At 41.5% G+C, this 18,791-nt stretch overlaps 1 protein-coding gene across 1 annotated transcript in view; it reads right to left on the bottom strand.

Moving 5' to 3' along the window:
* Positions 1 to 18,791, bottom strand: part of AK9 (adenylate kinase 9) — a 130,710-nt gene that overhangs the window by 87,516 nt on the left and 24,403 nt on the right. The window contains exons 8-11 of the mRNA XM_047769141.1: positions 13,727 to 13,801; positions 7,082 to 7,180; positions 1,159 to 1,298; positions 898 to 1,078 (exon numbers count right to left, since the gene is read on the bottom strand). Coding sequence (XP_047625097.1) covers positions 898 to 1,078; positions 1,159 to 1,298; positions 7,082 to 7,180; positions 13,727 to 13,801 — 495 coding nt within the window. The remainder of the gene's footprint in view (positions 1 to 897; positions 1,079 to 1,158; positions 1,299 to 7,081; positions 7,181 to 13,726; positions 13,802 to 18,791) is intronic.

The raw sequence follows: 18,791 nt of genomic DNA on the forward strand, positions 1-18,791 counted from the left end.
ATTCCTTTGTCAAAAGCTCATCCAGATACACACACACACAAACACACACACACACACACTGTACAAACTGGTTTTCCCATCAGTTAATATTGTATCAGCCATACATAAACTACCCCAAAACTTAATGACATGAAAGAGTGATTTATTTCCCACCACTTTGTGGGTTGGCTAGGCAGTTTCCTCTGCTGGTTTTTTTTTTCTTTTTTCTTTTTTTTGTCTTTTCTAGGGCTGCACCTGTGGCATATGGAGGTTCCCAGGTTAGGGGTCAAGTCAGAGCTTTAGCCACCAGCCTATGCCAGTGCTACAGCAATGCCAGATCTAAGCCAAGTCTGCGACCTACACCATAGCTCGCGGCAATGCCAGATCCTTAACCCACCGAGAGAGCCCAGGGATCAAACCCGCAACCTCATGGTTCCTAGTCAGATTCGTTAACCACTGAGCCATGACGGGAACTCTGGTCTATGCTAAAAGTATTTTCTCTTCACTTACTGAGGATGGAGAATAAGATCACTGGGGGGAGGGGCCAAGGACTTGACCCATCAAAGTGTTGGGAGGGTCATCTTTGCAGTTGAGAGACCACCAAGAATTATGACAGGAGTGAGTGTGTGGAGAGAGTGCCAGGGCGCCAGGAGAGAACAGGAGATGAGTGAAACCAAGAAGGTAATGGGTGGCACAGTCTGCATGACACAGCAGCAAATCTAGGGACTTTTGGGGAAGCAGGGAATGGCGATGGTCTGGAAGCTGCAACAAGCAGCAAGAAGGATGCCTTCTTCACTCCAAGCCCAGTGGAACAGTTACCCAAGTGACAGTGTAAAATTTTAAAATCTGAGCACAAATCCTACAAGTCCTAAAATCCCACAAAGTGTAATCAAGTATAGAGAGGTAGAAAGTAGTTACCTTTCCTTTGTAATGTTTGGCAAGCAAATTGCTAAGTGTCGTCTTCCCTGAAGATTGAGGTCCAACTATGAATACTTTAAATGGTGGGGCTGGCATAGGTGGAAGAAGATAGGGACGTGGGTTCGACAAAAATGTTTTTAATGCTTCTTCTGATGAAAGGCAGTATATTTTACCTAGAAAACTTAAAATACACAATAATCATAAACAGCTGAAATGAGGTATGGGAAAGTTTTAAAATTAAATTCTGAACTTCTTACTTACCTCACAGAAAAATCCGGCAATCCTTGAAAAATGTTACCTTCCTTTAAATTCACAGGACACGTACGTCCCCATCTGCTTCGCCGCCATCTGTATCTTGGTGCAATAAGTTTATAAGATGCAAGGGTACGGAACAGCTCATCCTGTTAATAACAGACAGAATGGTAACACTGTGGGCATACGTTTTACTAAAATTCACACTATACTTATTTGATCATGCACTATTTAATAAATAATCTAAAAATAAAAATTTGCTTTTTTCTTAATTGCAACTATTCTGCATTTTTTTTTTTGTCTTTTTAGAGCTGCATCTGCAGCATATGGAGGTTCTCAGGCTAGGGGTCAAGTTGGAGCTGTAACTGCCAGCCTACACCACAGCCACAGCAATGCCTGATCTGAGCTGCGTCTGGACTTACGCCTCAGCTCACCGGATCCTTAACCCACTAAGCGAGGCCAGGGATTGAACCTGCATTCTCATGGATTCTGATCAGATTCATTTCTGCTAAGCCATGATGGGAACTCCCTATTCTGCATTTTTTTTGTTTGTTTTTTGTTTTTTGTCTTTCTAGGGCTGCACCCGTGGCATATGGAGGTTCCCAGGCTAGGGGTCTAATCGGAGTTATGGCTGCCAGCCTATGTCAGAGCCCACAGCAATGCCAGAGCCCACAGCAATGCCAGATCAGAGCCACATCTGCAAACTACAACACAGCTCTCGGTAACACCAGATCCATAACCCACTGAGCGAGGTCAGGGATCGAACCCACAACCTGGCTCCTAGTCAGATTCATTTCTGCTGCACCACGATGGAACTCCCTATTCTGCATTTTTAATGACAAATAGTTTTCATTTCTGTTTTAAGACCTTGTTTAAATTTTACTGAGCATTTTCTACTGTAGGGTAGACTGAGCATAAGCTGAATAGAACATTTTCTATTATATGTTTCAGAAAATAGACCATGAAAAATTCTTTTTGAAAAGATTTGAAAACTTACCAGATTCTTAACTAATTTACCTCATTCGTTCTTAATTGTTAAGCCTCCCTCAGTGATCCTCCATTGGTCACCTCTAGAGAAGCTGAGACCCACTTCTCTACAGAACACAGATTGTTGAGAGGGTCACTGCCTAGCGCTACAGTAGCAGGGGACAAGAGAACTGGAGGGAGATGATATGGTGGGCAACTGCGAGGGGGATGGGTCCAGGCTCCCTCTAGCCTTCAGATGTGGATCTCATGAGAGCTGACTGTGGAGGATGGATGAGAATGAGAGCTCTGGTCTTGCCTGCAGCAATGAAGCATCAGAGAGCAAAGAGGCACATCCCCTTGGGGGATGCTGCGAGGATGCCCCACTTGAAGGCTGGAAGAAGCTAAATAGAAAGGAAACTATCAATGCTTAGGGGAGTTGCATGAGACTGAGAATCTCGACAGCAGGGCACACTGGGCTACCTCCTTCCTCCATGAGTCCACAGAAAATGAGCTGGGGACTGAAACATACCCAGCTAAGTCAGAGGGCAGGCACTCTTTCCTTCTCATCCCTATTTCCTGTCCAAACTTGAGGAAAGTGTTTGACTAGCAGATTATGCTCCTCTCTCAACTTCAAGCCCCTGGGGCCACATGTCTAGTGGGGACTGAGGTGCAATGAGAGGAGCATTCAAATGAGTTTGAGATCATAGTTTTAAAAATGATCAGAACTGCTTCTAGTTAAACAAGGCAGACTGGACACATGCATTTGTGTTTGCTGCTTTCCTAAAACCTCACAAAAATGACAGGAGAGGATTGAAAAACAAAATAAACTCAGAGGACACAGAGAGCGGGAGGAGAGACTAGAGGAGGTGACTGCAGAGTAGCTGAGGCTACACACTTTTGTAAACTAGAAAGCAGACAGATGAGTGGTAATTGAGGTCAGAAGAAAGTGAAAGCTTAGCTTAGAGGTGGTGGTGGCAGGGATGGGTGTGGGTGGGGTGAGGACAGCAAGAAGCAAGTCGATTCCCTGTGCAGACCTAGAGACGCTCAGGACTTGAGAGCAGGTATCTCTGAAGGGAGGAATGGAAAATAGAAGACAGGAGGATTGGCTGAAAATATTTAAGAGGAGGTGCTGGTGGCCAGAGCCACACCCATTTCACTCTGTCAGCCACCACCTTTCCAGAAGACTTCAACTAGAAGACTGGAGGTTTACTTTCTGGAGAGACTGAACCAGAGGATCTTGTGAGAGGAACCCCAAACACAGTCAAGGTCAGGGGCAAGGACAAGAAAGTTGGCAGCTATAGCCACCACACTCAAGCTCTCCTCCCACCTGGGCCTCTTGCTGAAGAACCTCTGGGTCCTTCCACAATCCAGCAACTTTATAATTAAAACCTGGCCCAGGAGAGGTTCATTAGCACTTTCCACCTTCCCCCACTCCTACCCCAAGTATTTACCAATTGAACAGGCTTGTTATAAGATGAAAATACAGGGCCCTTGTTCTAAAGTTACAAAGGATTTTGAGACTTCAGCAGCAGAGCAGTAAACTAATGATGCACAAGGTCCTACAGAACTGCACAGGTCCCTGGCCCACGAGGCCAGCCCTGTCTCTGCAATACAGCTGTTGGATATCTTGAATATTACCATGGGTTCCAGGTACTTTACAATCATCAATTCATTTAATCCTTATAATAACACTATTTGGTAGGGATTATTGTCCCCTTCTGAACAACTGAATAAAGGATAAGGTTAAGCAACATCACAGACCTGTTGGGCTGTAATCTAAAATTCAAATTCCCATCTGTCTGATTGGATTTCCTTCTGCTGTGCTGGGTGGCAGCCTTCCTCCCATCACACACAGCCTCACCCCCCACCCCGACAGCCCCTTCCTCTTTATCACCTCATCAGATGGTACAGCTCTTACACTCCTACCACAGCAGAAGGGAGTTCAAGTTCACAGTAGGGCCTTTGTGCCTCTCTCACTCCTTCAAACCACAGTTCTCCTCCCTGGCTGTACAGCAGAATCTACAAGGAGGTTTTCTGTTTTTCACTTTTAAAATTGTGGTTAAACACACAAAACATAAAACTTACTATTTTAACCATCTTCTCAGGTGTACAATTCTGTGGCATTAGGTTCATTTAATATGTTGTCAACCATCACCACTATCCATCTCCAGAACTTTTTCACTAAGCCAAACAGAAACTCTGCATCTGTTAAACAATAGCTAGCACCAGGCAATCTGTCCTATTTTCTGTCCCTATTCACCTGCCTATTCTGATACCTAATTTAAGTGGAATCATATAGTATCTGTCCTTTTGCATTTGTTTCACTTAGTGTGTTTTCAAGGTTCATCCATGTTTCAGTACGTATCAGAGTCCCATTCCTTTTTAGGTCTGAATAATATTCCATTGTAAGTATGTACCACACTTTGTTTTATTCATTCATGTGTTGATGGACATTTGAATTGTTTCCACTTCCTGCCTATTGTGAATAAAGCTCCTATGAATACTGATATACAAATATCTATTTAGAGTCCTTACAATCAGTCTGGGATATGCGCCTAGGGAAACGGTACATGTGTAGTAAGCTTTCCAGGTGATTCTTTTAGTGATGGTCTGGATTGCTCGGGAGAAATACTGCCTGAAGGATATGAATAATGACTCCAGTGCACACAGTCACAACTTCTGCTCTTTTTCTGAAAAAGAGGTCAGGCCTCCTTAGTCATAGTGCTTATGAACTATAACCTTAGGCCTATGCTTTTTGCACTTAGTAATTTCTAAGGACAACCGTTCTAGCTGATAATTAACCCAAGTTTTTGTTCTTTTTGTTTTTAATACTGTAATATATTTTAAGGACTTCTGTACACAGCATTTCCAGTCACAGAGTTATAAGATATCAGTGCAAACTGCGACCGTGCAGCACAGGGGACTGCCACTCAACAGTGAGCTGCAAATTGGGGTTATCCACAGAAGTGACAGCCAGCCTGCGTTGAGGGCAAGGGGGCCTGCCAGTTAGGGTCAGGGGGGTGGGTTCACGCAGCTCCTTTTCTTGGCAAGGGCCCTCATGGCCAGTATCTATCACACCTTACAAGCCACCCTGCACTCTGGCCCATTTTAGGAATCCCAGACTGCTGACACCTCCTCCCAGGCTCCCTAGGCCCTCAGAGCTCATTATGGCGGATCCTGTAAATGCTTCTTTACCTTGTAGCCCAGCCCCTTGGTCTCCTCAATGCATCTCTCTCTCTGTTCTGCCTGACCCATTTGTTTCAGCTTGTGATGAGAAATTTCCAGCTGCTTCTGAGAATGGTTATGCTTTTCGATTTTGGCTTCAAAGTGCTTAAGCTTTTCCGAAAAGGATTCCAGCGCCCTCTCTGTGAAGCTGGCTGACCTGACCAGGACCCACAGATTCATCACCCGGGGGCTCCTTGAACTTCTGCGCTGTAGCCCTGGTGGCTGGCTTTCCATGGGCAAAGAAAGCCCTGGCTGATGTCCTGCAGCCTGTCCTTCAGCTCTGCGACTCAGCCCTGCAGCGTGTGAGGCGGGTCCTGCCGCTGGGACTGACATTTTCGGGAATTTCTTCAGGCCTGCCCAGGGTCTCCAGAAGGATGTTCTCCCTGTGATGCTGAAAGTCCCGCCACCGCTTGTCTAGCTCAACCTTGTTGAACTTCCCAGAGGTCTTTGCCTTGGCACTCAGCTTCTCCAGCAGGCCGTCCTCCAGGCTGCAGGACTCCGTGCGGGTCCTTGACTGAGAAAGTCAAGTCCTTTCCCCCATCTAGACCACACCTGGCCAGGATGACAGTGAGACTGAGGTTAAGTTTTGCGTCTTTCTCTCGGTCTTCATTTTCTTCAGTTTCTTCCACTTGAATTCGACACTGGTATCTTCAGATTAACATGGAGCTTGGACAATTTCACAGGAAAAGATTGAACTGCTGGTCCCTCCCCTCACAGCTGATTCAGCTTCTCCACGCGGAACTCCCCGGTCCTCCCCACCCCCCGGGCTCGTGCTCTCAGGGAGCCTCGGGCTAGATCTCTCGCGAGAACTTTCCGATGTGGCCGCCTCTGAGACCTTAGCAGCAATGGGAGCTGCAGCAGCAGCAACACAAGTAACAGCAGCACAAGCAGTAGCAGCAGCAGCACCACCACCCGGCTCCTCCCAATGCCAAGACCCCCGGGGGAAATAAGGGTCTGAAAAAACCTCAGGTATTTTGGGTACTTTGAATTTTTCCTTCAGTTGTGACCTAGAAGAAGAGGTTCAGTACTCAACTTCTGTGTGCAATCAGGCCCACCTTTCCTCCTCTTCAGCACATGTTCGTGTACATATTCCAGCTATGCTCACCCATGAAAGTTTTTTTTTTTTTTTTTAATTTCTGGTTTATACAGGTGAAACTTCACTTCCCAGAATAGATCAAATACTCCAGTTAAAGTCCTTTTGGCCCTTTTGGCCATTGGCAGTTATGATTTGTTCACCATCACATTCACAATACATCAGAGCCAGGAACACAGTAGTTATTTAAAATTTAGGTTGAATGAGTTAGTGGTTTTTGTTTTGTTTTGTTTTGTTTTTTGTGGTCACAGGGGAGCATGCAGAAGTTCCCAGGCCTGGGGCCAAACCAGCGCCACCACCTGGGACCAGAGCTGCAGCAATGACAACTTGGGTCCTTAACCTGCTATGCTACCAGGGAACTCCTGAGTTGAGGGCTTTTTTGTCTTTGCTTTTTTTGGTGCTGCAAAAATTTTAAACTGACTTTGGGCTTCTTTATTTCTTATTTCTGTAGTTGATTGTTCTGATTTACTTCAGAAACTTTTGTTGTATTGTGTCTACAGAATAGTGTGCCAATATTACGGCTTCCTAAAAGTTAAATCCGCTTTTAGAAAAGGTATCCTGAGACCCTTTTAAGCCTTAAAAGGATATAAATTAAGGTCCCAACATATAGTGAAAGGGTAGACTTTCAAACAGTTAAAAATAACTTACATTTTCCATTGTGTCACTAATTTCTTCCTCTGCACTCTGAAGTTTCGTTAAAATAGCTGCTCTTTTTAGGTTCAGATATTTAAGTCGATCCATAACTGCCTAAATTTAAAGAACAAGTCTTTTAATACACTGGCATTTGAACATCACAAATATTCTGAAAAAGTCATGAGCTTGTGAGCACAATATTTCCTTGTTCTTCCGAGCTTCTGGTAGCTTGCTGGCAATCTTTGTTGTTCCTTGGTTTGTAGATGCACCACTCCAATCTCTGCCTCTGGTGCGACGTAGCCATTTTCTCCCTGAGTTGATGAGTCTCATCTCTTATAAGGATGGGCCCTAACCTTATTGGGTTAGGGCCCATCCTAATTCACTATGGCCTCATCTTAACTTGATTACATCTGAAAAGATCCCACTTCTAAATAAGGTCATATTTATAGGTATTGAAGGTTAGCTCCTCAACATATCTTTTGAGGCAGACACAATTCAATCCATAGGAGTCTGACTTTGGCCTCCAAATATTCATTCCCTTAGAGATCTAACTGTATGAGATGTCTTCAGGCAGAGGGAAGACAACCATTTAATGACAGAGGCAGATATTGGAGTAATGTCTCCACAGGCCAAGAGATGCCTGGTGCTACCAGAAGTTGGAAGAGGCAAGGATGGATCCATCTTGAGAGGCTTTAGAGGGAGTAAGGCTCCACCAGCACCTTGATATCAGACTTGTAGCTTCCAAAACTGTAAGAGAACAAACTTCTGTCATTTCAAAGCTACTTAGTTTGTGGTACTTTGTTATAGCAGTGCTAAGAAACTAATATATACACTATGCAGAAGAATATGAAACATAGAATCTGAGATAAGAGATGACAAGGTAGACAAAGTCCTGATGGTGTATTGCAACCTGTGGTAGGTTGTGTTATTTGTTCACAATTCATCCTTTCCTCCTTCCCCTTGTTAATCCCCTAGTTTATGTGGGAATCTTATCTCATTGGTATTGAGCTTCTCCATGTAACTTGTTCTGGCCGATGGAATGTGGGGAGAAGTGCGAGAATGCCAGTGCTGGCTGTACCTTGGAATTTCTGTCCTTTACCTAGAGGAAAGTGTGTCCTAGTTTGTAAAAAGTGGTCAAATTTTGGAGATATATACATATATATATATATATATATATATATATATGTATGTATATCTTTATATGGATTTTTAGGGCCATACCCATGGCATGTGGAAGTTCCCAGGCTAGGGGTCAAATTGGAGCTGCGGCTGCCAGCCTACGCCATAGCCACAGCAATGCGAGATCTGAGCTGCATCTGCAACCTACACCACAGCTGATGACAACACCAGATCCTTAAGCCACTGAGCAGGGCCAGGGTTTGACCCATGTCCTCATGGATAGTGGTTGAGTTTGTTACTGCTGAGCCACGATGGGAACTCCCTGAATATATTTTGAAGAAGCAGCCTATTGTGTATGCTGATGGATTGGATGTGGCATGTGAGAAAAAGAGAAGGGCAGCTGGAAGGATGGGTATGACATTTACTGAGAGAGGAACACTGTGGGAGGAGTGTCTTTGGGGTAGGGTGGTGCTGATGGTGGATCAGGAGTTTTATCATGCACATTTAAATATGAGATGACTGTTGTCCATCCAGTTGGATATATTTAGTAGCAGTTGATTATACAAGAGTAAAATTCAGGGGAAAGATCTGGGATAGTAATATGAATTTAAGAGTTGCCAGCATTTAGAAGGTATTTAAAACTGTGAGCCGGATGAAGTCTCCTAAGAAACGAGGGCAGGCAGAGAAGCATTCTCCTCCCACTCCGGATGTTAGACACGTAGAATGGGCTGTAGCAGTGTGGGGTCCCAGAAAACAATGGAAGGAAGGAGCAGGAAGGAAGAAGTGATGAGCTGGGTCAGATATTGCTTCCAGATGAATTAGACAAAGACTGAATAGTGACCATTGTCTTTGGTCAGGAGATCACGGATGATCTTGGCAAGAGCATATTCTATGTGATGAGCTTCTTTCCCTAATTTGGCAGCATTGTTACCACGTGGCCATAAACCACATCAAACTGAAGGTCAGGGCATTGCCTCTGACTTCTCTCTTTCTCTCTGTACCCCTATATTAAGTCACTCACTGGTCCTGTTGTGGAAACTTCTTAAATAGCTTCCCGATCTGTCTTCTGTCCATTCCCACAGTCTGCCCTAGGTTCGGCCACCATCTCTTACCTGATCTGCTGCAAAGGTCAGAACTAGTCTTTCTCCCCCTGGTCTGCTTCTCCTCAGTTTTCCCTTTGCACTGCAGTCTGAGTGATCTTTCTTAAGTAGAAATAGGAGCGTTTTCACTCTCTGGCTTAAAACCTTTCACTGGCTGCCCACTCTCTCATGATGAGGTCTAAACTCTTCCACATGGCTAACAAGATCTTTTTTGATGCAACCCCTGCTTATTCCTAAGGTTTTGAAACTTTTCCACCCCTCCTCCTCCATCCCCCTAAAAGCTCCTCTGTGTTCCAGGCATGCATTCAGTTCCTAGAACTCACTATGCTCTTTCTTGCCTCTGGGGCTTCACACAGACTCGTCCCTCAGCCTGGAACAGTGTCCCACCTCTGTACCTGTCCTAGCCCTCATTCTTAGGGTTTCAGTTTAGAAATAATTTCAAATACCTGGCTTTTCTCAGCAGATGAGGTCCTTCTCTTCTGCCATGAGCTTCTACAATACCTTGTACTTCTTAAATTATAACACTGCCCTTTAAAAATTATTTCCCCATATATTGGATACTGTGCAAGGGGAGGGGCTTATCTGACCCCTTCCCATCTGTATCCCTAGAACCTAACATAATGCCACACACCTCTTAGGTGTCTAAGAAATTGGTAATTTATTTCTGTATTGTTTTCTATTGTACTGTATATTTTTTGCATTTTATAATTTTTATAATGCAAATCTTTTTTTTTTTTTTTGTCTTTTTGCCATTTCTTGGGCCGATCCCACGGCATATGGAGGTTCCGAGGCTAGGGGTCCAATAGGAGCCGTAGCTGCTGGCCTACGCCACAGCCACAGCAACGCAGGATCCGAGCCGCATCTGCAACCTACACCACAGCTCACGGCAATGCCGGATCCTTAACCCACTGAGCAAGGCGAGGAATCAAACCCGCAACCTCATGGTTCCTAGTCGGGTTCGTTAACCACTGCGCCACGATGGGAACTCCTGCAAATAATTTTGTATTATTTTTGTTCTTTGGCACTTTTGTATTTTCTGGTTATTTTAGAGCAATGAGGGTGTTATAGCTTTCAAAATCAGAATGAAGGTATTTCGTCCCCCCAAACAAGGTTATAGGTACAGAAAGCAGAATGGTGGCTGCCAGAAGGGGGAAGGTGGGCAAAATGGTTGAAGGAAGTCAAAAGACATAAACTCTCAGGTATAAAATAAATAAGGCACAGGGATGTAGGACAGCCTGGTAATTACCGCTGATAGTACCATATTGCCTGTTTGAAAGGTAAGAGAGTACATCTGAAAAGTTCTCATCACCAGCAAAAAGTTCTCTGTGTATGGTGATAGATGTTAACTAGACTTATTGTGGTGAGCATTTCACAGTATATACAAATATCGCATCGTTATGGTGCATACCTGAAACTAACAGAATGTTGTATGTCAGTTATACCTCAATTTAAAAAAATAAGAGATTTTCATTTCTGGGAAAAAAAAACTCGCATGCCTCCTTTTCCTTACATTCTAAATGGGAAGTTATCACATGCAATATATTTAAATGATGCATTTAATATCGGTACCATAAACAGAAGAATCGCTATCACATTTTAGCCAAAAATCATGCATTAATTTTTCAAATTCACATATTACAAAAAAAAAACCCTTCCCAAAACATTTTTGCTTTTTTTCTGATTATAAACATCTTGGGAAAAAAAGTTCCTCTATATCTCCATGTATTTCCTGAGAATAAATTATGGAAGTTGGAGCTCTTTGGAGAGACTATAGACATTTTAAAAAAAAATCTTTATAATATATATATGCCCTATCATTTTCCAGGAAAATTGCACCTTTGTATGCTTCTCCTGAAAGGGTATAAGAACATTTCCCAAACCCTCCCCACAATCCTGGGTATTAGATAAATGTGGTAAACCTGCTAAGAATATGCAGCTTTATTTTTTATGCTGTTTGAATTTCTTTGATTAGTAAATTATAGAAATTTAAAAAATTGTTGGATATTTCTAAATTACCTATGCATACCCTTTTCCTGTTTTTCCTACTGAGATATTTGCTTTTTTTCCTATTGAAATATCGGAATTTTAAAAATATTTAAATAATGAAACGTATTCAACTAAGTTTATACTAAGTATGGAAGCTATTTCCCCTCATTGTCATTTGTTTTTTTAATAGGGGAAATAACATTGTATTTTCAAATATTCACATATTCTTTTTTAAAAAACAGCTTTATTGAGATAAAATTCATATACCATATAATTCATCCTTTTTTTTTTTTCTTTTTCAGTTTCACCCGTGGCATATGGAAGTTTCCAGGCCACAGATCAAATCTGAGCCACATGATCAAATCATGTGACCTATGATGCCACAGCTATGGCAATGCCAGATCCTTAACCCACTGTGTCATAGCAGGAACTCCTAATTTGCCTTTTTAAAGTGTACAATTACATGGTTTTTAATTACACGCAGAGTTGTGCAACCATCACCGCAATTAATCTTAGAACATTTTCATCACTCCAGAAGGATACCATTTATCCATTTATGTCACTCCACATTTACTCTGGGATCTCCCATTGTGGTAAAACACCCCCTCCAACCCCTGCTACTAAGTGACCACTAATCTAGTTCTTATCTTTATAAATTTGCCTATCTTGGACATTTTTTATAAATGGAATCATATGATACATGAGCTTTGTCACTCTTCTTTCACTTAGCCTGTGTTTAAGATTCATCCAGGAGTTCCTGTTGTGGCGCAGTAGTTAACAAATCCGACTAGGAACCATGAGGTTGCGGGTTCGGTCCCTGTGCTTGCTCAGTGGGTTGACGATCCGGCGTTGCTGTGAGCTGTGGTGTAGGTTGCAGATGCGGCTCGGATCCCGCGTTGCTGTGGCTCTGGCATAGGCCGGTGGCTACAGCTCCAATTCGACCCCTAGCCTGGGAACCTCCATATGCCACGGGAGCGGCCCAAAGAAATAGCAAAAAGACAAAAAGACAAAAAAAAAAAAGATTCATCCATGTTTGTAGTATGTGTCAATACTTCATTCCTTTTCGTTGCTGAAAAATATTCCATTGTATGAATATACCACATTTTATTTATCCATTCATCAGTTGATGGACGTTTGAATTGTTTGTACCTTTTGGCTATTGTAAATAGTGCTGCTATGAATATTCACCTACAAATTTTCATTTGAACACCTATTTTCAGTTCTTTTGGGTATATACCCAGGAGTTGAATTGCTGAGTCATGTGGTCACTCCATGTTCAACCTTTTGAGGAACTGCCAAACAGTTTCCAAAGTGGCCAGACCATTTTACATCCTACCAGCAATGTATGAGTGTTCCAATTTTTCCACATCCTCGCCAACACTTGTTGTTTATTGCCTGGTTTTTGTTTTTAATTTCAAGCATCTTAGTGGATGTGAAGCGATATCTCATTATGGTTTTGGGTTGCATTTCCCTATGACTTATGTTAAGTAAGCATCATATCATGTGTCTACCAGCAGCTATCTGCTTTTCCTTTTTTTTGGCCATGCTTGCAGTGTGCAGAAGTTCCAGGGCCAGGGATTGAATCTGTGCTATAGCAGCTACCCGAACTGCTGCAGTGACAATGCCAGATCCCTAACCCACTGTGCCACAAGAAAACTCTGGGAGCTCCTGTTTTTGCTTTTCTTTGAGGCACTTTTTATCACACAAGAGATTTTATTTTATTTTTTATGTTTCTTTTTATGGCTGCACCAGCAGCATATGGAAGTTCCCAGGCTAGGGGTTGAATCAGAGCTGCAGCTGCAGAGCTACACCATAGCCACAGCCATGGCAACACTGGATTCAAGCCTCATTTGCAACTTACATCACAGCATCATGGCAATGCTGGATCCTTAACCCTCTGAGCAAGACCAGGGATCATACCTGCAGCCTCACAGGGACTATATTGGGTTATTAACCCACTGAGCCACAGTGGGAACTCCCACACAGGAGATTTTTAAATTCAAATGTAGTTTTGACTTAAATATGGACAAATGAATAAATACCACCTCAGAATTTTAAGTGTCAAAATGAATTTTTCAAAAATAAATGGTATTGGAGTTCCTGTGCAGCAGGAACGAATCCGACTAGGAACCATGAGGTTGTGGGTTCGATCCCTGGCCTTGCTCAGTGGGTTAAGGATCCAGCATTGCCATGAACTGTGGTGTAGGTCACAGATGTGGCTTGGATCCTGCGTTGCTATGGCTGTGGTGTAGGCTGGCAGCTACAGCTCCAATTCAACCCCTAGCCTGGGAACCTCCATATGCCAGTGAGTGTGGCCCTAAAAAGCAAAAAAAAAAAAAAAAAAGGTATTAAAAATATAAATCTATTTCAGATATTTATTAAAATAAGTATATTCCAGTCAGTACTTTTTCGATTTTCCAAACTGTGGCATATTCTTACTGAGCATTGCACTTACCATGAAAAGTTCCTCCGGAGGCTGGTTCCCATCTAGCTCAATGAGATACTGGGAATCATGTTCAGCCATTACTTCCTGCAGGTAATCAAAAAGAAGCCTTATCATTCAGAATCATTGGCAAAAGATCAGAATCTTAATATACCATGGAGAAATTTTTAAAGTTAAGTTATTTGCTTTATACTTAACGTAACGGATGTGATTTTCAGTGCTCAGGAGAGCTTTTATAAAAGCCTAAACTAGTCTTCTTACCATGAATTTTACTCCTTCTGTTTTTTTGTTTTTCGTTTTTTCTCTACATGAAGTCTTAGAATCTTTCCTAGTAGAGGTGTTCTGGGGCATCTCTCTATGCATATTCATAGAATAATTTCTACTTAATGGCTAGTTGAAGAATAGGACTGGTTTGTTTTCACTGTTTATTCCTCTGGCTGTGGTTGATATTCAGCATCCAGAGATCTCTCTCTGTTAACTGCCTAACCATATTCTTTTTTTTTTTTTTTGTCTTTTTGCCTCTCCTATGGCCCACTCCTGTGGCATGTGGAGGTTCCCAGGGTAGTTCCAATTGGGGTCCAATTGGAGCTACAGCTGCTGGCCTACGCCACAGCCATAGCAACACGGGATCCGAGCCGTGTCTGCGACCTACACCACAGCTCACAGCAATGCCAGATCCTTAACCCACTGGGCGAGGCCAGGGATCGAACCTGCAACCTCATGGTTCCTCGTTGGATTCGTTAACCACTGAGCCACAACGGAAACTCCGAGACTTTTTTTTTTACCTTAACATTCACAGCAAGTCTTTAACCCTTATCTGCCATATGGTTTGCAGATATTTTACCTTTCTATGATTTATTTTTTGACTTTGTTTACGGTATCTTTTGCAAAATAAAATATTTTTATGAAGAAATCTGTTCTCATTGTTTCTGGATTTCCTTTTTTGCTTAAATTAGATTTTCTCTATCTCAAGTTTTTATTAATATTCTTGTAAGTTTTCTGCCACTTTTTTTTTACCCATTAAAACCTAAAATCCACTGGATTTTATTTTTGGACACTAGCAATGTTGAACTTTATCTGAGCCATGTGTTCCCAGAAAATAGGGATGGTGGAGAGATAAGACCCACCTCCACCCTTCCTCAAGGACTCAGATAAGATCCATCTCCATCCTTTTTCATGATTTCCATAAGACCTGAGGATGGCTCCCTTGTCTATCCGCCTCCATGATACCCCAGCCCCCCTTCCTTTTTGTCGAGAAAGTTGTCATTAATGAACATTCTCCCTGTTGCAGTAATCTAAACAAAATCATCTCCTTAATTGTCCAGTGCATTTTGTCTTTCCTAATGTTGTGCCAGGTTAGGTTCTAAGTGATTCTTTTCTTCTAGACAGAAGGTGCATTATTTGTTTAACCATAAATACCCATGTCCTGAATAAGGAAGTACATTATGTTTTCTTGCATTTTAGTTATCTTCCTTAAGCAAGATCCTTTTTTTTTTTTTTTTGACCACACCCATGACATGTATAAGTTCCCAGGCCAGGGATTGAACCCACACCAAAGCAGCGACCTGAGCCACTGTAGTGATAACACCAGATCCTTAAACCACTGAACCACAAGAGAACTCCAAGCTAGATTCTTTTTTTTTTCTTTTCATTTTTTGAAAAGTTTTATTTAGGTATAGTTAATTTACAATGTTGTGATAATTTCTGCTATACAACAAAGTGATTCAATTATACATAGATTCTTAAGAGTAGACTTACTAAGCCTAAAGATATGAACACTCCTAAGGCTAAAGATACATACATACACCTGGTCAGACCAGGGGTTAAGCTGGCATTGGAAGAAAAAAGAGAATAAGCACTTGGCCTTGGATTACTCCTGAAGCAGGAAATAAGCCAGAAAGTAATGCAGATTACTTTGTTCCCACTTGCTTTCCTCATGTCTTTTGGAAGAAAACTGAATTTTGGTGATCGTGGCCCCCTGAGTAAATTGACATCTCAGCCAGATCAGAGACTAGAATTGCAGGCTCCTGCTTTTTAAGACTCTGTCCCACCTCCCTCCACACGTGGAGTATTCTGGAATTAGATACCAGCCAAGCTATATATTACCCAGCAATCATCACCTAAGGGCGAAAGTCTAGGTTCTTGGCTTTGAAATTCTTGCTCTGCTGGCACTAGGACAATCAATTTGTATCTATGCTTTGCTGCAGGACTTAGAATTTTTCCACTTCTGGCTTTTTTTTTCAGATGAGCTATCTAAAGACCACCATATTTAATTTATATTCCTTTCAGCAGGGTATGAGAATGGTTGCTTTATCACATATACTTGCTAGAATTAGGAATTTCCAGTCCCTGTTCATTTGCTACAATTTGATTATGGAGCTATTTATTTAGGTTAGCATTTCTTTATTATCAGCGAAACAGAACATTTTTCTACAGGCTTGTTACTCTCTTTGTCTTTCATTTTTATGAATTGTCTGCCCATATTTGTTGCCCATTTATCCTCAGGAGGGTGAAACTTTACAGGTTTTAGAAAAATCATTTCTATGACCTTTGATTATATCAAAGCTTTAAATCTTTAACCACACTTGCTGTGGATGTTTTTCCAGTCTTTTAATTTGAGTGAGGTTTTTTTTAAATTTTAAATTGTTTCCAGAGGTTTTACATGTAATGAAATTGAAACTGTCATTCTTTTCCGTTTGGGATCTTATCACTTGTTCAGTTGAACGTCTGTTAAGCATTTACCACTCGCCAGACTCTGGGCACTGCAGATGCTGGGAAGTAAAACCTGATCCCTATCCTTGAAGAGACTTCTCTGCTTCCCACTCCTGACCCCCTGCCCATGAATGTAGTTTTTGATTTACTGAATCTGATTTTAATTATGCTTTATTTCATACCCAATGCCAGCTACTTAAGGACTATTCAGAATATTTTTGTTGAAGGAGAAAGAACGTTATAGATAGACATGTCAGTTACCTTAAGAAGCTATATTTAAAGGCCAAGGATAGAGAAGGAATAAGGGAGGAATCAAAGTCATACATAAGGAGACAATAATACTGAATCACTATGCTATGCACCTGAAATTAACACAATATTGTAAATCAATTATACTTAAAAAAGAAAACAATTTGATTCTTATTTTGGGGGAGAATGAAATGAAATGGGAATGAAAATGATCCACTCATTTGTCTCTAAAGAGATAAAATCATTATAAAACAGCATGAGCCAAATTATTTTAGTTTCCCTATCAGATGGGAAAAGGCAACTTGAGGACTGTTTTTTGTCTTTTTTTTTGTAGTTCTGTTGCATAGCATGGTATCTGGCCAAATACCAGACGATAAATGTTTGTTGAATAAATCTCTAACACAAATTGGGCAGTCTGCCCTAGATTTTTAACAATAAAAATATGCTTTTCAATAATCATAATTTTAGTAATGATGCTTTTAAAATGCTAATTATTTTAATGAAAACTTTCCTATTACAATATATAATGGCCTTTTGTTTACATATAATCAACTTTGAATGGGATAAATGGAGAAGTCAGTCTGGGATAGCTCTTCTTTCTTTCTTTCTTTCTTTCTTTTTAAATTTTTTTTTTTGTCTTTTTGCTATTTCTTTGGGCCGCTCCCATGGCATATGGAGGTTCCCAGGCTAGGGGTCGAATCGGAGCTGTAGCCACCAGCCTACGCCAGAGCCACAGCAACGCGGGATCCGAGCCGCGTCTGCAACCTATACCACAACCCACAGCAACGCCGGATCGTCAACCCACTGAGCAAGGGCAGGGACCAAACCCCCAACCTCATGGTTCCTAGTCGGATTCGTCAACCACTGCACCACGACGGGAACTCCGTTTTTTTTTTGCCTTTTGCTCTTCTTTTTTTTTTTTAATTTTTATATTATAGTTGATTCACAATGTTCTGTCATTTTCTGCTGTACAGCAAAGTGACCCAGTCATATACATATTATGTATACATGCATATATATACACACATATTCTTTTTCTCATATTATTTTCTATCATGTTCTGTCACAAATGATTGGATATAGTTCCCTGTGCTATACAGCAGGACCTCATTGCTTATTCATTCTAAATGTAATCATTTGCATCTACTAACCCCAAAATCCCAGTTCATCCCATTTCTTCCCTCCCCCTTGGTAATCACAAGTCTGTTCTCCATGTCTGTGAGACTGTTTCTGTTCTGTAGATAAGTTCATCTGTGCTATATTTTGGATTCCACATGTAAATGATATCATATTGTATTTGTCTTTCTCTGACTGACTTCACTTAGTATGAGAATCTCTAGTTGCATCCATGTTGCTGCAAATGGCATTATTTTGTTCTTTTTTATGGCTGAATAATATTCCATCGTGTATATTATAGCACATCTTCTTAACCCATTCATCTGTTGATGGACATTTAGGTTGATTCCATGTCTTGGCTATTGTGAATAGTGCTGCAATGAACATATGGGTGCATGTATCTTTTTGAATGAAAGTTTTGTCTGGGCATATGCCCAGGAGTGGAATTGCTGGGTCGTATGGTAGTTCTATATTTAGTTTTCTGAGGAACCTTCATATTGTCTTCCATAGTGGTTGTACCAATTTACATTCCTACTGGCAGTGTAGGAGGGTTCCTTTTTCTCCACATCCTTTGTGGACTTCTTAATGATGGCCATTCTGATCAGTGTGAGGTGGTACTTCATTGAAGTTTTGATTTGAATTTCTCTAATAATCAGTGATGCCGAGCATTTTCATGTGCCTATTGGCCATCCATATGTCTTCTTTGGAGAAATGTCTATTTAGGTCATTTGCCTATTTTTTTGATTGGGTTGTTTGGTTTTTTTGAGTTTTATGAGTTGTTTGTATATTTTGGAGTTTAAACCCTTGTTGCTTGCATCATTTGCAACTGTTTTCTCCCATAGGTTGTCTTTTCAGGTTTTTGTTTTTGTTTTTTTTATGGTTTCCTTTGCTGCACAAAATGGGATAGCTCTTCTTTAGCTTGCAGTTTAACTGAATGAATAATTCTTTTTAGAAAAAAAAATGGAGGAGTTCCCATCATGGCTCAGTGGTTAACGAATCC

Source organism: Phacochoerus africanus, chromosome 2 (genome assembly GCF_016906955.1).
Source record: "Phacochoerus africanus isolate WHEZ1 chromosome 2, ROS_Pafr_v1, whole genome shotgun sequence".
In the NCBI taxonomy this organism is placed as follows: domain Eukaryota; kingdom Metazoa; phylum Chordata; class Mammalia; order Artiodactyla; family Suidae; genus Phacochoerus; species Phacochoerus africanus.